This window comes from Staurois parvus, unplaced genomic scaffold (genome assembly GCF_062004578.1).
Source record: "Staurois parvus isolate SC_StPar_1 unplaced genomic scaffold, SC_StPar_1.0 ptg000019l, whole genome shotgun sequence".
Lineage (NCBI taxonomy): Eukaryota > Metazoa > Chordata > Amphibia > Anura > Ranidae > Staurois > Staurois parvus.
Window position 1 is genome coordinate 21,605,801 of NW_028317815.1, and position 23,523 is coordinate 21,629,323.

The 23,523-nt window shown below is 37.4% G+C and overlaps 1 protein-coding gene across 10 annotated transcripts in view; it reads right to left on the reverse strand.

Moving 5' to 3' along the window:
• Nucleotides 1-1,180: 1,180 nt before the first annotated feature.
• Nucleotides 1,181-23,523, reverse strand: part of MAGI2 (membrane associated guanylate kinase, WW and PDZ domain containing 2) — a 1,033,722-nt gene continuing 1,011,379 nt past the window's right edge. For 5 of the 10 annotated variants that reach the window (XM_089685799.1, XM_089685771.1, XM_089685765.1 and 2 more), the window contains one exon: nucleotides 1,181-4,189. In XM_089685799.1, the coding sequence (XP_089541925.1) occupies nucleotides 3,402-4,189 (788 nt within the window). In that variant the 3' untranslated portion in view covers nucleotides 1,181-3,401. Of the gene's footprint in view, nucleotides 4,190-22,143; nucleotides 22,195-23,523 lie in introns of all 10 variants that reach the window. The other 5 variants (XM_089685782.1, XM_089685775.1, XR_016314026.1 and 2 more) reach the window with 4 other exon arrangements.

Genomic DNA, 23,523 nt, shown 5'->3' on the forward strand with positions numbered 1-23,523 from the left:
TTCATTTAGGCAATTAATATCAAGAACTGGCATTTAATGGTGCTCAGTCTGGCTGTCGCTTATCAGGTGACTGATACTGTTCCACAGCTGCTGCTGCTGCTGACTGAATAAAAGCTCAGACAAGTCTGCTCGAAGTACTCTATATTCCAACCAAGTTCCTCCTATCAGCATTCACATACCACTACCCTTTACTGTATGGGGTTGATTTACTAAATGCAAATAGACTGTTTGCTTTGCATGGGAATTATCCCTGGAGCTTAGTGAATGAGGTGCTGACTTCCATGTACAAGCAAATAACCTTTTTTTTTAAATCTTGCACATGATTGGGTTTGCTTTGTAAAGAGAAATTACATTTTATTAAATGAGCTCTAAGGAAAATTGCATTGCAGGGGTAAGGAGTAATTCTTACATTACTCCTGGCTCCAACAGGACCCCTGCATTCATGTGACCAGTCTGGTGCTGCTGCCTTTCTAAACAGCTCTCAGCTATGGTCACAAGCTCATCTCCTCCACGTACGATGCAGGGTTAGGAGCTCTTCACAGTATCTGATTCTGCTGAGGTCCCACCTAAAGCTTGGAGCTTCCAATGGAAAAAATAGCACTGGAGCCTAATGGACTAAGATATAAAGTAGTAATACAATCCCTGCACCCCTAGACAAAATGATCATGTAACCCTCTGCAGAATGTGGGAGCTCTAGATTTTGTTCAAGTCTTGGAGTTCAGCTTTAAGCAATACCTCCTTCTCTGCTCAGTAAGGCCCCATTTACACCTACACACATACAATGTGTATAGGTATAAACACATACAATGTGCTGTGAGAGAAATGAGACATGTTCTATTTTTTTTCAGCACACACCAATGAAGGGCCTTGTTCTTGCTTTGGAACTGCATAGGGCGGTTGCAACCCAATAATGCTGGTGTGACTGGGTCTTATGATGGTTTTTACAAATGATACCTATAGTAAATGCAATATTTCACAGGCTGCTATGAATGGTCCTAAGAGTAAAGTAAGCCAGGAAATTGAATTGAAATTTTATATTTAAATAGGAACCCCCAGTGCTTAATCATATTGCACTTTTATTACTTCTAGTCGTTTGAAAATACATTATGTAACAACTTAATAATAATGTCCAGTGCAGGCCAGATGTTTGTTCACAACCATTAACAAAATACTACAAATGTTTAGATTTTTGGATATATATTTTATTTGACAGTGTTTTAGAATATCATACAGTAAACAAGATTTATGTAAAAGTTAATTTAACCATAGTGGTGCATTTCATAAAAATAGTTGCTCACTTACAGCCTTTCTGTGACTATTAATACATGGAATTATATTTATAGAGATACAGCTGTACAAGGTAAATTCACAGCGAACACTACACAGAATTATTATCTGGAATGGGGTTTAGATGACGTGCTGTCTTTCAAAGTTATCAGTTCTAGCTGCATAAAACAGTTACTGCATGGGTCATTGCAATAGACTCTGCAAATAGAGTTTATGCAAGTATAGTGTTTTAGATTTCATTACTCTGTTTTTCTTTTGTTCTAGTTGGAAAACTAGAGAAATAAAGGTACTGGGACATGCACTTCACTACAGAAGCATTTTCCAAAACTGGATTCGGCAAGTTAATGATGTTGGTCTATTTTGAGACTATCTGGCAAGAAATGGTATGAACATTGGTAAAATGCTCTGTATTTGTGCTTTATTATTGAGGATGTTGACTTCTTTTATAGCTGAAGACTCAATTTGAACTAGCTTTCAGATGCTTTTGTTCTCGCCCCAAGACTCACACAGGTAGAACATAAAACACCATGTACCATTTATTGGAACAGAACTAGATGATACCCAAGATCAGCAACAGACGTTTTATAAAAATTGCACATTGAATGAAAAGCATAGTTAGTAATATGAAATGAAATGCACCCTTATCCTGCCTCAGACATCCAGGTAATATATAATTTCTTTATCTCTTAGATATCTAGGTATAATACTTTCATGAAAATATGCTTCTCAATAAACTGTTCCTGGTTGCATTAGAAATATAGCAATCCCTTTGAAAGTGCAGTTGTGATTTTACAAGTCTCCTCCATATATTTGATAATGGAATCCAGATAATTGTATGGTGGAGTATAAGGCAAAAAAGGAAAAACATTTTTACGTCTTCTTCTATTTGTAATTGATGACCTGAAATCCTATTTTTTTTTTAGAAACCTAGAGCACAGGGGTTTGCACTCATAGGTAGGAGTTATGTAAAAATATGACAAGGGATCCCCATACCATTTTTGACATTAAAAGTGGCTCTGTGTGAATGATTTGGATAACTCAAGGTGTTACTATTCCCACAATGCAGCATCATAAAAGATCATCCGAACGTTTGCATGCTTTTTAGCTAAATTCCACCTTCTACTATATTTCCTAGCAGATAGGTTTTTAATTTAACACATTTTGTATATGGTGGGAGATTTGGTGAGGAACATAATCTCATTATGTTTTTAGTAATATGAAATCTTGTTCAAAACTGATTTGTGTTTTTTTTTTAAGTTCTCATTTATTATCTCAGAATATTTAATTATATTTGAGAACCTTTATGTACTGTACAATAAGTGTACACTTGAACGTGTGCAGATGTACAGATTTAAGTCCAGTTTCACTTTGTTTGAAATGTACAGATATATGACGTATTCACATAAAATGGTAATAAAAATGGAGCCACATCAGTCAGCACACTAACCCTCCAAGTTAATGGGCAGCACACACCTACCTACATATGCTATGAGAATCAGGCGGGTTAATGGAGAGAGGTTCCTACTGAACACATTATGGTTTGCAGACTCAAAGCTTCAGAGAAATACCTTAACCCCTGTCTAGATATGTTGATAGCAGTATATTTACAATACCATCGTCGAATTACAAGGCATAATTCATTTACTCCTTCATCTTACTCAGTGCAGTTTGATTTAAGGCGATGTTCCAGTTTGTGATTGCTCTATTTTTGTCCTTTATGATTTGCTACAGACAAGACTGGAGTGGTTCCCGAATCCTTCATACAGTGAAAAAATACATACTAAAGCTACACTGCACTGTTTGCCTCTGGTGCACTCCCTGTTGTTTTGGTTCTTCCATAGCTGCTGGACCCCAGAGAAAAGGACCTGAGAGATCCAGCTACTGGTGTACAGCTTTGCATCAACTGTAGTTACTTCTTTATACTGTTTAGACATTGTGCACAACCTTACAGAAATACAAAATATATGCGTCTGGTCCCAGATGGGTTTGTGTAGGTAAATGCATGTGAAAATTAAAATAAATAAAAGAAAATTAAATTATCTGAGACAGAAGCTAAGGAAAATAAATTTTCCAAGTCTACGTGAAACAAGTAAAGGGAACTGTCAGAGATTCAGTTATCTGCTCATGGCTGAAGAGCCAGATTTCAGGCTGCTAGGTAGCTTATCAGAGCCAGGAATTTTCCATGGTCCTGGTGAGACAGTTGCTTTCCGAGGTGCAGTGTTGGTGCTGCGGGTGTTACTGGGATGGGGAGGCCCTTCCTTTTGAGTCTCACTGCATTTAGCTTCAGCATCTCTCTCATCTTGGTCCATGGCACTTGCTCGACAGCTGGACATATTGCTACTGTACATCTTTGATACCCCACCTGAATCTGATCTGCTCTGCTCAAGAGCTGTTACTGATTTCTTCTCACTGGTTGCATCCTTATATATGTCTTTTGTACAGAAGATTCCTTCACGGTTTGCTTCAGTGGACCTGGAGGTCCGTCCACCACTGTCACTGACTGCAGTATACCTGCACTCTCCCACTTCACCAACATTTTTTACATTTCCTTTCCCTGCAGAAATGGTCTTGCTACTCTCTGATTTTTTCTGTTTTCCATCTTGAAATTCTTTTTTGAAGCTCTCCTCACGCCTTGACCTATCTACTTTCTTCGGGCTTGCTGATCTCTCTCTCGACTCTCCCAGCCGTTTTTTTTTATGACCATTTGCAGTAAGCTCCTTTGGTTTTCCCATGTCTTGTTCCCTGTAGATATCCCATGCTGGCTCTGGGTGTATCTGGTGAGTAGGGTCAGAGGGCAAGGCTAAATGTGATGAAGATAATGGTGCAATCATGTCTTCAAGAGAAACTCCTACTTCCGGCCCTGGGGAGGTGGCAGAGGGTGAACTCCAGGAGTTTGGTTCGTCTGTTATGAGTAAATAGAAATATGTAAGAATTTATTTCACATTATTATTTAATTAACTGTAATTTTAGGTCTTTCAATTTTCTCAGATACATCAATATATAATGTGTCTATCTGCTAAGAAAGGACTCAGTGGATCAGGTACTACATTCTTCTATGGCACAGAAAAGACATAAAAAAAAAGCATATCTCAAGAGTGAGATTACTCAACTGATCCACTCTATCTAAACTGAGCACAAGTATATTTACATAGTATAACATGAATGCTGAAACTTTTGCTATTAACGAAACCGGCTGTTTTTTTGTCTAGACAATTGTGAGCAAGTAAAGCCCTGCTTAGCATAATTCACTTTGGGCCCATCACATGATTCCTAAGTGCAATAGTACATTTGGTAGGTGCAGTATATGGCAGACAGTATGACAGGTGTACACTGTATGAATTTTACAGTGTGCAAATTTAAAATTCAATTCTCATGCTGGTTTCTGGTAAACACATAAGCTACATGCCCTGGTAACTCTTAATTCTGTCTGTCATTCACGCTACTGATTATAGGGTGAACCATAAGATGACACAATATGAAAATTTACTAATTTGATCAAATCAAATTGTAAAACAGAACAGGATTATTATTATTATTGTTTTTACATTTTCCTTAAACAGAACTTGTAAAACAAAACAAAAAATCTCAAAGTATATGTAAATCCTACAGTTAACTGCACATACTTGCTCCCTTCTGGTTGGTTAAATTTACTATTGAACATGTTTTATTTTATATTTTTTATTAAGTGCAAAAACCCTGCTAATCAAGCCAAAACTCCTCTGTGTTTTCTCAAGTTGTATTATCAGCCCTGCCCAATTTACTTCTGCAAACTACAGAAGAACACCCTCCCCATATTATGTGTTCTAATACACTTTTCCTGGTGTGAAAATACTACTCGCCCATAGATAAAGCACAGTGAGTGAGCATGGTTACCCTAGGACAGGAAGTGAATTACTGGACATGATCAAGAAAATTACCACATCTAAGGACCAGTAAGTTTTATTACATTTTTGTTGATTAAAATCAATTTAAGTAAAATGTTTTCTTCAATCAGCAATGTCCAGGGTAGTTTTGAAACGTTTACCCTGGATGCAGCCATTTCTAAAAGTGTTTTTCAATTCTTAGGCATAGTACAGCGTTGACAAATTACCTTTATGCCATGTAGGTTTTTCCTTGTTAAGTCATGAATTTAAATAGGTGGCACAAAAACAAATGTTTCAATGCTGTTCTCCTTGGCAATGACATCATTATTTTATCTGCATTGTTTTAATCCATTATATAACAGTGTATTCTTAGTTCACATGAAGCAGTTTCACTTTTGCATTTTTACAAGATTTGTTGCTTGTTTGTTTTATTCTTGCTATTTACGAAGTTACTTCTACCCTGTTACTGATGCTGTATTATACAAAAACATACTGCAAAAGCTGCAAGAAACAATAGAGACAATGTAATCATCTCCAAGCAAAACATATTTCTTTTTTTACAAGGGCTTGCTTGTATGCTTTCCACAGTTACTCGCATGGTTGCAAAAATATAACCTGAAATGACCGAATTAAACTATGAAACTTTTCATCTTCCATGCTTGTGCCTTCTGGAAGTAGATAAAAACATAGTACATTTATTAAGTGTGTGAAATGTTTTAACTATATTTTTTAACTGAAATACACTCATAGCCTTAGGGAAGAACTCTACTTACTACTCTCTTTGCTGCTAAAATGAGTATATAACATTTACTGATTATAATTTTAGAAAAAAAACAGCAGCTGTTTCTCTGAAAATATTTAGTATGTTCTCATTCCATCTCTAAACGCCAGTCACATGTCTGGAAAATGGAAGTTTAATTCCCATGTAAGGGTCTTGTTAATTAAAGTTAGGCAGATTGGCAATTAATAAAAAAATCTAAAATGTTGACGTTATATGGCATTCTGATAATTTATATGGTCTCCCATTGCAATAAACATGGTAAAAAGCCATTATCTAGTTATATTTAGGGGTTTCAACAACTCATATTTTGCTATTTACAGTAGATCTAAACGGATTGCTTTATATGATTTGGTAGGAGCCAATGTCAACTCTTTCCTACCACGAAAAAATCCCCCCAAAAAACAGTGTTGCTCCTGAGCTTATGTCACCTAAACCCTAGGTCATCAGAGACCGCAGACAGTCATTTATTTGCTTCACTTAGACAGATGCTGTGTTGTACATTTGCAGTAAGAACAGGAGATCAGCATGGAAGCACAGCGAATTTGGCCACTTCTATGTACATATAACATTAAAAGCTATACAGCACAGGTGTCAAACTGGCGGCCCTCCAGCTGTTGCCAAACTACAAGTCCCATGCAAGATTGACAGTTACAAGCATGACCCCCAAATGTAGAGGCATGATGGGACTTTAGTTTCACAACAGTTGGAGGGCTGCCAGTTTGACACCCCTGCTATACAGAGATGATATTGTAAGACAATACCACACAACTTTGACATGTATATCTAAAGAAAACATTTAAAAGTTATGTTCCACTTTAATTATACCAGAGATCTTCTATAATACATTACACTTTCTACATTAATGATTATGTAAACCCTAGCAATGAAATTCTCTTTTTTGTTTCCTTTTGTTCTGTTAAATATATCGCGGAAAGCACTTTATTATACAGTATCTGTTGGCTAAAATACCTGGTGATTACCAGAAATCCAAGGCCTAATAGATTGGATTTTTGTTCTTGAATTACGATACAACTTTACGTTTGGGCAGACCATGGACGTTATGTCATATGCAGCCAAATGTCTCCCCCCATCTGAATCAAATCAACATTACTGCCAAGTAGATTTAAATAAAATAGTATAAGCTCATGCGCTGCTGCGCCAAGAATATAATGAATGAAGGAGGAGATTGCTGCACCCACTCACCAAGTGTACTCTCACTTAAAATAAATAAAAAAACAAAAATGGAGTGTGCTAACTCATCATTATAAATGTAAAATAACAAGCAAACAATAAGTATTGCAATCCTCAATCAAATGTGAAGATATAATAGTCCAATCCAACATGCAAAAAAGTCCTAGTATTGTACTATCATCCAAAATTCCAAAGCGTACTTGTGTTATGGACCCACATTCTGCTCACCTTAAGGTTTGACCTACAAATTATATTAGGTCAAATGCACTTTTAAATGGACTGTGTATCCTCCAAATTGTGATCCATGTGATACTCCTTCCAGGCAACAAATCTTCATTAATCTTGACTCCAAACCATTCATAAAAAAACCAAATCTTCCCTTGAGTACACACCATCTTATTGGGAATTCTGGAGTCCGTTCTCTTAAAGGGCCAGCATCAAGGAAATAGCAACTATAGGACAGCAGTGGATGAGCAGAAGCTGATTATTGTTTCTAAGTGTTTATGAACTATCTTATAGGTCAAGGAAGAAGTTGAGTGTATGGTACACCTATTCGGTGATGGGAAACACCATGGATTAGTAAGCACGGTGGAGAAATGTGAATACTAGATCACTTTATTTTGGAGCACATTCATTTTTTCCTTAATGTGAGTGCATATGTTTAGTTAATTTAAAGTGTAGTTCCTTTAAAACGGTGTTGCACTATGGAATATATTTTGTTTTTTTATGCATGGTTTGGAGTCAAGAGTTAATGGAGATATATTACCTGGAAGGAGTATCACATGGATCACAATTTGGAGGATACACAGTTCATTTAAAAATGCATTTGACCTGTTATAAATTGTAGGTGAAACCTTAAGGTGAGCAGGGAGTGGGTCCGTAACACAAGCACGACGCTTTGGAATTTTGGATGATAGTACAATACTAGAACTTTTTTGCATGTTGGATTAGACTATTATAGCTTCACATTTGATTGATTGAGGATTGCAATACTTATTGTCTGCTTGTAATTTCATATTCATAATGAGGAGTTAGCACACCACATTTTTGTTTATTTATTTTTATATTTGGTGTACTATAATTTATACAAAGCCAAAAGAAAAGGAAAATAAATGCGCACACATCTGAAAACTGGTAAGCTACATTATAGTACATTTTTGTTCTTAGTTTCAGTATATTTTATCTAGTTAAGATCTCCACACCAGTTGACCTTTTAGCTTACCAGAACTAAAAAAATATGTCAGATATAATTTATGTTCGAGTTTCATTGTCTCCATTAAAAGTAACATGGCAATAACACCTGAAAAGTTGTAATATTAAGAGTTTCTGATAGAGCTATAAAGTATAATAATTTCATCACTGTTATACCACTGCAGCTACAGCCAACAAAGTGCAATATGACTTTTTTGTCTACATTTTGCAATTCATTTTTGTATATGCTAACCATTATATGTTATAAACAATGTAGTACAGAGAAAGTAGATATTTTCTACATGGTCCATACAATACAGCTTTTCAGAATATATAAACTAGTTAAAAATTACTTTGCACCTTACTTGTTTGAACAGAAAGAGCCATTACTAGGTAAATCATTTAAAAGTAATTTCTTCTCTAGACCCCAGTAAGCTGGATTGCAAATAGAGATATCATATATTTTGTTATATAGGTGAAAGATAAACCCACATATGCTCACTAAGCCCTTTGTGGCACTGTAGGCAAACTAAGCAAATAAGTGCACAAGTTTTAAGTTCAACGAACTACATTGTAGAGGTAATAGATTCAACCCCTGACTTACAGGCTAACATATGGTATTATGTCTAATTTGTTTAACAAAAGGGAAATAGAGTATATTGGAAAATTGCTTCACATATGTTAAGCAACAAATATAGGCAAATAAGAACATAAGTCAACTTTAATCAAAACAAAACTGCTATATACACTGTTGGAATACATATATGGGACCTGCTAAAGTCGATAAAGATTTTGTATTGCGTGCATGTAATCTTGTGATCTTTGCAATTTTTCACACTGTACAACAAGACACATGACACACACAGTTCCTAATCATGAAATATTGTTTCTGATTTAAGTTGGCCATACATAGATTGAAATTTGGCCAGTTCAGCAGGGACCGGTCGAATTTTGATCTATGTATGGCCACTGTGGTTGAATAGAAGTTGATCTACCAATCGACTTCTGTTCAACCACCATGTTGGATTTCTGCTGTGCTGCAGGCTATAGGTTGCAGTGCCGATCATTGTATTCCAACAGGGGGAAGTCTCCTGCTGTCAGAATACAATGACAATCAGGTCAGTTTGTTTTGTTCAAGCTGCTGGTTGAATAAAAAAAAAAAAACTGACTAATGTATGGGTCATCTTAATTTTGTGGCTTCCTAAGCCACCTCCCTGCCTCCAACCTGCACAATAGATATCAGTGTCATTGACTCTCTACACTAAGCAGGAAGATAAACTAGAAAGTAGTAATGCTAAGTAGCAATGTGAACTTACTGTCCAGCTAAAGAAGTGTGCGTCACAAGAATGGCTGGCCAAAGCAGCAAATACATTAAAATAACACACACACACATATATATATACAGTATACAGTGGGGCAAAAAAGTATTTAGTCAGCCACCAATTGTGCAAGTTCTCCCACTTAAAAAGATGAGAGAGGCCTGTAATTGGCATCATAGGTAGACCTCAACTATGAGAGACAAAATGAGAAAAAAAATCCAGACAATCACATTGGCTGATTTGGAAAGAATTTATTTGCAAATTATGGTGGAAAATAAGTATTTGGTCACCTACAAACAAGCAAGATTTCTGGCTCTCACAGACCTGTACCTTCTTCTTTAAGAGGCTCCTCTGTCCTGCACTCATTACCTGTATCAATGGCACCTGTTTGAACTTGTTATCAGTATAAAAGACACCTGTCCACAACCTCAAACAGTCACACTCCAAACTCCACTATGGTGAAGACCAAAAAGCTGTCGAAGGACACCAGAAACAAAATTGTAGACCTGCACCAGGCTGGGAAGACTGAATCTGCAATAGGCAAGCAGCTTGGTGTGAACAAATCAACTGTGGGAGCAATAATTAGAAAATGGAAGACATATAAGACCACTGATAATCTCCCTCGATCTGGGGCTTCACGCAAGATCTCACCCCGTGGGGTCAAAATGATCACAAGAACGGTGAGCAAAAATCCCAGGACCACTCGGGGGGACCTAGTGAATGACCTGCAGAGAGCTGGGACCAACGTAACAAAGGCTACCATCAGTAACACACTACACCGCCAGGGACTCAGATCCTGCAGTGCCAGACGTGTCCCCCTGCTTAAGCCCGTACATGTCCGGGCCCATCTGAAGTTTGCTAGAGAGCATTTGGATGATCCAGAACAGGATTGGGAGAATGTCATATGGTCAGATGAAACCAAAATAGAACTGTTTGGTAGAAACAACTCATCGTGTTTGGAGGAGAGCGAATGCTGAGTTGCATCCAAAGAACACTATACCTACTGTGAAGCATAGGGGTGGCAACATCATGCTTTGGGGCTGTTTCTCCGCATAGGGACCAGGACGACTGATCCATGTACAGGACAGAATGAATGGGGCCATGTATCGTGAGATTTTGAGTGCAAACCTCCTTCCATCAGCAAGGACATTGAAGATGAAACATGGCTGGGCCTTCCAACATGACAATGATCCCAAACATACCACCCGGGCAAGGAAGGAGTGGCTTCGTAAGAAGTATTTCAAGGTCCTGGAGTGGCCTAGCCAGTCTCCAGATCTCAACCCCATAGAAAACCTTTGGAGGGAGTTGAAAGTCCGTGTTGCCCAGTGACAGCCCTAAAACATCACTGCTCTAGAGGAGATCTGCATGGAGGAATGGGCCAACATACCAGCAACAGTGTGAGCCAACCTTGTGAAGACTTACAGGAAACGTTTGACCTCTGTCATTGCCAACAAAGGATATATAACAAAGTATTGAGATGAACTTTTGATATTGACCAAATACTTATTTTCCACCATAATTTGCAAATAAATTCTTTCCAAATCAGCCAATGTGATTGTCTAGATTTTTTTTCTCATTTTGTCTCTCATAGTTGAGGTCTACCTATGATGCCAATTACAGGCCTCTCTCATCTTTTTAAGTGGGAGAACTTGCACAATTGGTGGCTGACTAAATACTTTTTTGCCCCACTGTATATATATATATATATGTATATATATATATATATATATATATATATATATATACACTGCATAATTAGTTTCAGTAAAGGTTTCCTTGAGGAATTCATTAATATTGTTATCAGGTGGTGCCAACTGGATAACATCCAAACTCGTATCTTGAATAATGAGCCAGGAAACTCACATTAACCAAGAGAAGAGATAAGCATGGAGGCACAAAATTACCAGAATGCAAACAAATGCCTAGTAATGTGCAGTAACACACACTGTTGCAAATGTTTAATTTGAAGAGCAGGATACCCTTATTCATTACTGTGAGACTACCATACAAGGCTCGTTGGCTGACAACGAAACTGGTTTACATTCACCTTGTAGGTTTGGTTAGTAAACGGAGCTGTAGTTAATTTTCCAACACTACAATAAAAGGCTATGGCCCATGTTGTCAGTTCTGAGTGGCATTTACAATCTACACATCTGTATCATGCAATAGTTTTTATCACATATTTATCATTAGCTGGAGGATCTAGTAAATAATGGTATTCTAACAGCACCGATATGCAGCACAATAACACTTAAATCATGAAGCAATGAAAATAATAAAAGGTATATCAGAGCCATTAAGGGTCACTCTTTTAACTTGTACTGCTAATATTTCCTGGTTTGCTGTTATATGAATTTTAATTCTTTAGTCACAGATACTTTGCTGATCTAATCTCAATTTGTGTGAAACACATTGCATATGCCAGTAATACCTGTATGTGGTTGCTTAACTGGAAATCTTTGGGGGTTAAAACCCTTGGCTTTGGATAGACACGGTGTTCTATACCTTCATTGATTTTTTTTTTTACGCTTCACTGCTGCTAATTTACACTCCAGAATATTTTTTTGGAACCAGGTGGTACACAGATTGTGCTAAAATCTCTAAAATTTCTATTCTGAAACACACATGTATAACATCCATTTGTGTCTATGTGAATATTCCACCATGACAAGCTCTAACAGAACTCAATATCAAATCAATAGGTGAAACACATTTTTTTAACCATTTCACTACAGCAATCTTCAAATAGCAAATGGGTGGATGGTTATTTACCCAGTGTTGCTTATAAATGGCACTGGATAAAGCAACATTGGATGGCCATTTCTCTCACTAATGTTGGTGAACTGAGCCATCCTAAGACTACTCCATGCACTTTGAGGTACAGAGCTGATCTGAGCAGATCTGTATCTTAGGATCACTGTGATTATTCATAGATAGACCACTCACAGCGATAGCATGATGAAAACAGTGCATGTTTACAAATGTAACCCCTCCCTCTCCTCTAACAATGGAGGAACCAGAGGAAACAGGAACTACTGTATAATGTATTCATTAGTTTCTAAACACAGTGAAAGCATGGCATAAGAAGCTTCAAGTAAAGTTTAACCCTTCAATCCACCTTCCTTTCCTACACAACTGATCTTCATAGTGTCTCTCTGTGTGACCTGTATATTAACCCTTCACCTCTCTTGTCTTTCAATATGCACATTAACCCTTCTGCTCCATCATCTCAATGTATGAGACCTGTACATTAGTCACTTCAGCACCTCTTTCCTTCGTGTATGACCTGTTTCTACAGCACCATGCCAATCACCATGTTTAACCCTCTCAGCGTTTCCAAAATAATGATAAAAATAAGATCACCTTGGGGTGTCTAACCTCCAAGAATGGGTCATTTGGGGCTGTTCTCTCTCTCTGTTACTTTATTTTAACAGAAAGAAAATGAAAATGTTTTTGAGTATTAGTCTTTTTATTAGTCCTATATAGAAAAAAAGTTATTAAATAGCCCAAAAAGGAAATGCTATTTGTTTAAAAAAAGTGATAACATTTATTTGGGTACAGTGTTGCATGATGGAGTAATTGTCAGTCAACCTATCACAGAAACTGAAAAGATGATCCAGTAATGAAGGAGGAATAGCTACTCAAGTGGTTAACTCTGTTCTATTTATAAATCATACATAATCCATATTATTATTAGTAGAGAGAGATTGTGTTTTGGCCAGGCTACCAGTTAAAATTTAGCAGTTTCCATGTAAAGTGAGCTAGATCCTATTACTTTAAAGGAATAGGCCCTTAAATCTTGTAGGATCTAGATACCAACCATGCCACCAACACTTCTTTTATTACACCACCTCTTGTATTATGAATGTTATCCCTCTCCCTATACAGACTTATTGACAGTAGAATATGCAGTAGGCAGTCAGTGCACTCAGTGGGACTTACAAGCAGGGACATCCCTAGGGTTGGTGTCACCGATGCGGTAACACGTGGTGTCACCCCCTCCAGAGGTGGGCGGTGCTTGTCGTGCACACACAGCCTGGCTCTTCCCCCTCCCTGTGTCCCCGTCGCACCCCCCTGGACCCGGAGAGCGATCCATTATGCTCCCCAATCGGCAGATCCCGTCCATCTTGCAGGAATCGTCAGCTTGCAACCTATACAGGGTTAACTGATCTTGCAACACCTGTCCGGGGGGTGCGACGGGGACACAGGTAGGGGAAGAGCTAGGCTGTGTGTGCAAGATAGGGACCACCCACTTCTGGAGGGGTGACACTACATGTTACCGCAGATCCGATCCATCTTTTGGGGATCATCGGCTTGCTTTAACATGTTTTAGTGTCACCCCGTGAGATAGGTGTCACCCGGTGCGGCGAAGACCCCCCGCACCCACCTAGGGATGCCACTGCTTACAACAGTAGGAATTTTTCCAATGTAGTTTAATCAACATCAACATTTCGTCAGGGCAAACCTTTCTCAAGACAAATGCAGTAGAGACAGTACAGGGCCTCCTTATGTCATGTCTATTGAGTGCTTTGTTAGGCAAATACCTTCCTAGTGCCATGTGACTAAGTCACATGTTACAAACTGAGTGATCCTTCTACATTGGCTGCAATTTTGAAGTAGGAAACAAGACAAAAAGATCATTTAGCCATGTTTTAGAAAGCTATGTTATTGTACTTTCATAGTTTAATTTTAACCTGTTGGGCCCACATAACGCAAATGTGCAGCAGCAAAAAGGTGAACTTTAATGCCCACGTGCTGCAAATATGCATTCATAAGCAGTAGAGGTTTATGTGCTGAGAAAGCATGCTCCCACACAGTGACTGAGCTGTCAAAGTCAGCTTCTGGTCTTTAGAAATGATCATGAGCCAGTTAGACTGGCTCCTGATCAGGTGACCACAGTGGACACATGATCCGGAAGTACTTCTTTTTATCTTTTTTAGCTGTTTTTTTTAATGGATCTCTTTTGAACTGTATTTATTTTAGTGCATTAACCTTCTACTTTAATCACATATACAGTATAGACCTTTATCATTTTAAATACAGTGGGCATAGAAAAGAATCACCCCCTTTAAAATAATCACATTTTGCTGCTTTAGCCTGAAAGAAGACAGACACAATTTTTGTTGTATCTAGCTGTATTTACTCTTATAACATCAAAGTGAAAGTTATAACACCAACATGTCAGAAAAAAAAAATTCAAAAACAGAAATACTGAGTTGGAAAAAGGATCGCTCCTTTGTGGCAGTATTTTTTTTAACCAATTTTTGCTTTATCCACAGCCTTTAGTCTGTTGGGATATGTCTGTACTAACTTTGCACATCTAGACTTTGCAATATTTGCCCACTCTTCTTTGCAGAACTGCAAGTTCAGTTAAATTTGATGGTGACCATTTGTGGACTGCAGTCTTCAAGTCATTCCATAGATTTTCACTGGGGTTTAAGTCTGGGCTCTGACTATGCCATGCAAGGACATTCACCTTTTTCTCCTTCAACCACTGTGTGGTCATTTTTGCTGTGTGCTTTGGATCATTGACAACTTTCTGGCAGATGGCAGCAGATTTTCCTCCAGAATTTGACTGTATTTTGCTCTATCCATTTTTCCTGACAAGTGTTCCAATACCCGCTGCAGAGAAACATCCCTATAACAGGATATTACCACCTCCATGCTTTACTTTAGGAATTATGTTATTTGTATAGTGAGCGGTATTGGATTTTCACCAAACATATCATTGAGTGTTGAGGCCAAATAATTCAATTTTAGTCTCATCTGACCATAACACTATTTTCCATGTGGCCTCAGAATCTACAAAGTGCGTTTTGGCAAAGCTCATTCATGCCTGTAATGTGTCCTTTCTTGAGGAGTGGCTTTTTCTTTCCATACAAGCCACATTTGTGGAGAATTTGTGATAATGTTTTCACATGCACACAATGACCACTTTTCTATCATAAATTCTTGCAACTGCTTCAGAGTTGCTATAGGCCTCATGGTAGCCTCTCTGACAAGTTCCTCCTGACTCTTTCATCCAGTTTGGAGCAACATCCTAATCCAGGGAGGGTCTGTATTGTACTAAATATCTTCCACTTCTTAATAATAGAATTCACTGTGCTTCTAGGCATTGATAAACCCTTTGACATTTTTTGTTTTGCTCCATTGCCTGACTTGTGCTTGTACACAACTTTATCCTGGAGATCTTTCGGCAGTGCCTTGTTACCCATAGTTGATTGTTTGTTAGTTGTGTAGAAAAGGAAGGTGGATTAAAGGGTTAAACTTTACTTGAAGCTTCTTATCAGGGACTGAAATGTTCCAGGAAAACTCTTGTCATGCTGAACTAGTCAAAATGACCGTAGCTGATTACAGTTGAATGTCAAATGGCTTTGTGTGCCAGTGAGAAGGTGATTAGCTGCACCTGATTGAGATTACAAGTCATTTTTAGCTGGGGTAATCATTTTTCCAACTCAGTGATTCTGTTTTTGATTTAAAACATTTTTTTTACATGTTGGTGTTATATCTTTTGCTTGGATGTTATAAGTTGCACTGAGTAAATAGGTGGATAAAACAAAAACTGTGTCTAAATGTGATTATTTAAAGGGGGTGATTTTTTTCTATACCCACTGTATATGTCTGTGTGAAGTAGTACTAAGCAAATGTTGAATGTCAACTCAGGAGCTCAGCTCCATTCTGAATTAATATCTGCTTGAGCTATTCAATTTTGGGCCTCCTCCAAAAAGACTGCTCTGGCTTCAGATTAAGGAACCATTCCCAAAACATTGGATTTCGAACCTTACTCCCCCTACTCTAGATTATGAATTCTGAAAGTTGGCCTAAGACATTGTAGCATTTGCATACCAGAATACAGATTAACTAACTAAAGATAACTAAGATAACTAAACAGAAGAAAAATTTTAAATTTTGCAGCTTACCAGTCCTTAGATGTGGTGAATGCATTCATTTTACATTTTCAGGCTAAGAATATTTTTAGCAAGTAAAGAAAATTCATGTACTGGAGATAAACAAAGACAGAAATGTTCGAAGTCCATCCTGGGTATGATAGTGGTAAACTCTGTTATTTACAGGATTACAATGTGAAAATATAGGATAAAAAAGCCTCAAAAGAATGCAGACCTCATTTAAGGACTGGTAAGTTGTAATAAATCAGTGTAACTATGGGCAAAATAAAAACTAGCATATATAATGTCAATAGCAGTAACTGGACACTTTTTGCTTTCAAAATATAGTTTATTTCCCTGTTTATCCTGCCAGTAGATCCCCTATTTTTCTACTTATTTTATACTTAATCTACTTACTGTTAACCAGTAAAAGTGGCAGTTACAGAGCTGGGAAAAAAACATATTACACTCAAGTGGCTTAAACCTTCTTATTAAAAGGAAAAAAAAAATCTTTTACTTAAAGCCCATTTAGACTATTGCATTAAAGTGGTTGTAAACGCTTACATATATCAAGTGAAGTGACTGGCCTCAGGTGATACACAGAGATGAAAAAAAAATTCTCCTACATAAGTTGTACCATCTGTTCAAAGTGCTGAATTTATAAAGCTTGTCTGCGAGTTCAGAAATAGGGAGGTGAAGAGCTGAAATTACTCTGAGAGCTGATTGGGGGGAAGACAAACACCCTCCCTTCATGCAGCTCACAGGAACAGGGCTGAGACTGTCAATCTGGTGGAGATCCCTCCCCGTCACCTTTTTTTCTCTTGGTGTCAGGAAAACCTGTCGGAAGCGATTCGAGCTGATATATTAAAGTATACACATTTGAGGGATATGCTTTGTTCATATTTTTGGTCTGAGGTTTAGAAACTCTTTAAAGCATGTCATATACGTTGGTGTGATGCTGTGCCATTCATTCTGAATGCCTTTGAACAGCGTTGTCACACTGTAAAAAGAATAATGGATTTGTTGGCACGATCAATAAAATGTTGATTCTTACTTTAAAATATTATGGGGAGATTCAGAAAAAAACAAACCTCTGTATTAATGCAGGTGACAGACTGCATTATACAGTATATGCATAGTTTCCCGTAATTATACTCTAAACACAAAAACTTATAGTATACAAACTGTAAAATCTTTACAGTAAATATGTTCTAATAATTATCAGTGCATCTAAACAGTTTTATTTCCTTGGCTGTTAATTAAGTTGTACTCCATTTTGACAGCCGGTCAGTTCATCATAAACATGGAACATTCAAGTTCTTGTTATGAACGCCAGTGATATTGAAAAATCTCTGAGTTTTCAGCTACTTTTTTTCACAGAGGAAGGATAAGATCCCTTCATTACTTGTGGTTTGCATTACCAATTCAGGAAGAAAAGCCATAATGGACTCTGATGGTGATGGTGTTGATCACCCGAGAACTCTCACCTGCAATTCTCTGTAAGACCTAACCCCCCCCCCCCCATAGGCAGCCTTACAGGTCCCAATGTGGCTTTCAAAGTATCCCTTTGCCAATGCTGAAATTGGCTTTATCCTTTATTTATGAACAGATCTCAGGTCAAGGGTCTGTACACAAACAGAGAGTGTTCCTTTGAAGAAGAAGGGGAGCATAGTGATGTTGTATTAGACGTTGTATTAATCATGATTAAGCTCCAAGGTGGAGTGAAATGCATTGGTGGCGTGGCCTGGTTTGAGCCCGGGCTGAGGCTGTCATGCGCCAGCTCAGGGGGTTTTGCCGTGATGTGCGACTTTTAGTACTTCCTTTCCATACCGAATGTTTTGAGCTAGGATCAGCTCTGTCCTTCCCGTCACTCCTAGCGGTTTGTCATGCAAGAGGACCTGGTGGAGCCTTGAGCAGCACCTGTCATTTTTGTTGTGGGTACTTGGCACGGGACTTACTGGACTGTAAAAATGGAAGTAAACCATGGCACTGCATCGTTTTAAAAACTCCTTCACAGGATATCTTTAAAAGATATTTTTACAACATGTTTTAACACCAATTACTACGAAAGTATGTGACCTTAAATTATGTCAAATTTAATCGTACTATTGAAAATAATTAGAGAGTGTGCATGTATGAGACAATTTTTTTCAGGTCATTTCTTAACCAATCTCTAATTTATCCATAAAATTCCATCCTCCTATAACCGATATTACATTTGCATAGGAGCACTCTGGGTGGTAACAAGGGGCTCAAAGTGAGCTAATTCAAAAGCAGTGGTCCAAATATAAACGTAACAAGAAGAAAGGTTGTTTTATGCAGGAAATACTGTATATTCCAATTATATTACAGAGATACACTTACAATTTATTGCATCAGCATAAGAATATCTTGTACATGAATAAGTCACGGATTATGGTTATTGCAGTGAATGATCAGCCACAAGTAATGTATAGACTGCCCATGGCCTATTTTAGCTCTAATTTATTAGTGGTTAAGTATGTAATATAAGACAAAATTACAATAAAATTGTTTGCCTAACACATTATGCTTGCTTGCTAAAGCTAATATCTGATTGATTGCTATGTAGAAAAGTGCCTTCTGCATGCCTTCTTTTTAACTGAAGCCCTAGTATGACATTGCTGTTATGGGAGATGACTGTTAAACAATGGTGATAATGGCCCTGGCGTGCATAGAATACCACCCTTATTTACTTGAATAAAGCTACATCCATTTAGTTGGACCCATGCTCTGCTGCAGGAAGACTTAGCTTAAAAGGGCAAAATGTGCTTATATATAGTATATAGATGTTATGTTCTTCACTACTGAATAGACCACAGGAAATCTTTGTAATCCTTAATATTAATTAAAACTATGTAATATGTAAATTGACTCTAGCATTGTTCCTGTGGTATACCGATGTCAATATATTGAAAGGTCACCCTGTCTCAAACACTGAGGCCTTACTGTCAATTCAAACAGTTTCAGCCTCTGCCCCATTCCAGTTTTTGCATATTTATTATGCAGGACAAATCTGTTTTTAAAACACATTTAATATGCAGTTTTGTCCTTGACTAGTTCTTTCCCACAGCGGTGCAATAGCCAGTACATTTGGGATCTCAGATTCAACCTGTCGAATTTTATGAAGCTGTTGCTTCATAAAATTGGACAGGTTGTATCTGAGATCCCAAATTGCTTTCATGAAGCAATTTTATGAATTCATTTTATCTGACTGTTTTTCATGCCAAGCATTTTAGAAATTAAGTTGATAGTACTAAGAATTATAGCTTAGCTGGAAAAGTTCAGTGACAATTTAATTGCTGCCAGAATAATATAGAGGGGCCACATTTGTTCAATTAATTCAGATTTGTAATTGAGAGACAGGAAAGATAATTAGACTTCTCATTATAAAAGCAGAAACTGCTGTTTATTGATGTTTGCATGGGTATGCTGTAAATTAGTAATGTGGCCTTCAGACTATTGTTGGGCACATTGCAATGGGCTTGTTTTGGTCACACACGTCTTTGGCTGCACATACTGTAAAATGAACCCGTTAGGGTATAAATGTGAAAGCTAAAATTTCTGGCTTGTTTTTTTTTAAGATATAAGCTTCAAGGCTGTCATCCTTTTCTTGGAACGCCTATGTGTGTACCAGGGGTCCCAACACTTTACTGACAGCATAGTTTTTTTCTGGGTTACTAACTTGGTAAACAGCAAAGTAAGGTTTAAGATGACAACCCTAGAATATCATGCTTTCTGAAGACAACCTGCAAGAACAACATATTAGTCACATATAGCTTCAGTCCTATGCCATTATGCAATTATCCTCTCTGTGGGTGGAAGTCCCAACAACTATTGTGTATGGATCTATGTACATAGAGTACATTATACTACAGGTCCACTTTTGGCGCTTTGTGTGGTATTTTTCTGTTGTGTATTATTTTTTTTATTTTTTTTACTGTATTTATATGCCTCTGTCTCTCAGCAGAGCTTTTTGCATGAAAATGCACAGTAAAAAATTGACGTGGAGATACTAGTAACAGTATTTCCACAATATTTAATTTTTTGGCCATATTATACATTAGATCTGAATTTCAGGTATATCTAAAAACACAAATGCAAATATTTGTTAAGAAATAGTTTTCAAGTGCAACTAGTACAAATACCTTAATATAATTTTTCTTCTAACCCACTGTACAGCAGAGCTTTAGGATATAATAGGGAACAGCAAGGAGATGACCTATCTATATTGATTTACTTCAGTAGAGAACTCAGGTCACTAACCTAGCTGCACTGTTCTGCAGGGCTGTGCAAATATCAAGATTGGATTTACAGTAATACAAACCCTTTGGCAGTTAAAACAACTTATATGTGATATATTTACATACTGTATATTTAGGCAGTGTATTTAGTAGCCTGTCTGGAGTTTAGCTTTAAACATATGTTTTTTTTTGTGCAGTAAGTCGAATTTACTAATTGCCAATCACCCTACATTATTGATTACTTTTGGAAGCTTTTGATTTGTGACATAAATCAGTTGGCATTTGCAATAATGCTTTTAGAACTGATTGAACTTATTTATTAACCAGAACAAAACAAAGGGGTTGCACCTCAAATGGAACCCAAGAGTAAAAGGATTCTTTGTCAAATAGATCATTCAAATACACAAAAAGCCAGGCCATTTCTAATCTTTCCACTGCAATGTCTTGGACAAACTACTACTAATCATATGAAGCAGTGGTTTCCAAACTGTGGTCCTCAGCTTGCTTTCTTCTGGCCCTTGGGGCACTATTCCACCCAATCACACCATCAATGGGTTACTATTCCACCCATTGATACCATCAATGGGGCACTATTCTTCCCATTGATACCAACAATAGAAATTCCTTCCATTCAAACAAATGATGGGGCATTGTTTATGCCCATTGATGCCAGGGTATTTTCTACTCCCATTGGTCACAATCCGCCCCCCCCCCCAAAGTCTAAAGTACAGTAAACTGGCCCTTTGCTTAGAAAGTTTGGGGACCCCTACCATACAGAATCTTTATTGTAAAAAAAACACAGCACTTGTTTCAAATAAAATGTACATTTGTTGTCCTGCCATTTAAAGGGTTATATACCCCCATCTCAAATCCAGCTTAATGAAAAGTGCAGCCTAAGGTTGATATAGTAATAGTGACCTTATTGCATACAGAAAGTAGATCTGGATATCTGACAGATTTAGAAGACATGCTTATCTGTCTTCTTCAAGTTGTACCCAGGAATGATTGGCTCTGACTTTACTGAAAACATATACACTAAAATTAAAATATTGGCAAAAGTCAGGGACCACAACATAAAAGTCACTTGCTTTGACAACCTGCAGCAATCTACTTCTGGTGCTGATGATCACCTCATATAAATATGATAAACATAATATATTTTAGAGATCATTATTATTAATGTTTCTGTAGCTGTACATATTTTCCTAGCCTAAAATTGTTTTGAGGAGCACCTTGGCTGAGGGTGTGTAACAGTCCATGCCGCTTCCCAGAACTATTTATTCTGCTACATCATTATCTATTGTGCAGAAGGCTGTAATAATTTCTATTTCGCTGAAGCAAAAAGAGACATATGTAACTTACCAACTGAACAAATCTTCTGAAAGCTGAGACCAATATAAAAAGCTTGGAAGCCTGCATGTGGCAAAGAGGACAATCAATAGTAGAAGCCATTGAACGATTGCTGGGTGATATGATGGAGACAAGACTCATAGGCTGATGATCGATAGTCTTTGTCTGAATTACCTCTGAGTCATGAAGCATTAACAGCACTATCTTAATGAAAAAATTCAGAGGGATCGTCAGTGCAGAGTACTGAGAATAAGAGAACTTCTACTCAGTGATGGAGGAATTACTTTGCAAAAGCAAAAAAATAGGATGCCAATGCTCAGATGCTTTGGAACCTTCTCAGCTGTATGCAGTACTAATTTTAAATTGGCAAATAATAGAAATTTTGAACAAAGGTATTGCTCTTTTACAACACTGAGAACATTCAGATTTATTAATTAAAAAAATGTAAATACTGCTTCCAGTTCTTTGAGGTCAGTATTCTTTTGCCTGGTTGTACAACAGTACAGCCTCAAAATCTACACTGTGACTTCCTAATAGTTGAGCTCTTTTCTTGTTCTCTTCCATGGGCCAGATGTCCACTGTAATAGTGAGCTTTTGCAGGATCTTTCTCTACCCGCTATGGACAGTGTGTATCAGGATTATAACCACAACCTCCAAGTTGTTAGGGACCAGTGGAAACCCATAATGCTTCTACGTATGAAACTACATGTCTCCTGGTCTGAACTTTGCTTACAAAGAATACTGCCGGAACAGATACCTGCATGAAGCATAGTATGGAATGTCATTCACATCACAAACCTTACCTTTAAGCATACATGAAATATTACGTGGAATTTCATTAATATGCTGGTCTTCTTGTGCAAAAGCTGCCGTTCCAGGAGACAGTAATGAGAAATGTGTATGAATGGCCATTTGTACAAGATTTTGGAATGACATGTCATACATCTTCATGCATCCATTTAAGTTCCCCAGTGGGTAGTGTGCTGTAGCACTTCCCTCAATTTACTGCAGTAATCTATAGGATTATGACTGAGCCATTTACTTCACTTTGCAGTCAGTATTGCCACAAGCAAGTCTTTTTGAACTTCTGTTTTTCCTGGCAAAATAAAAGTCAATGTAATAGAGCCTGCTGGTTGAACTACCATTTGTTTATATGATTATATTAGAAAAGGTGCTTAGGCATAACTGTTAACCTTATATGAAATACTGTGGAGACCTGCTTTATCACTTTAATTACAGAAAAAAAGACTACCTTAAGCAGCTGAGCATTGTCTCCGAGTAAACATGTACTTTGTCACCATTAAATCATCATTGTTTTTTCTAATTAATGGGTCACTGTAGAGTTCTTTGACCTGCTCAAATAATTACATTTGCAAAGCAACATTGTAAAGT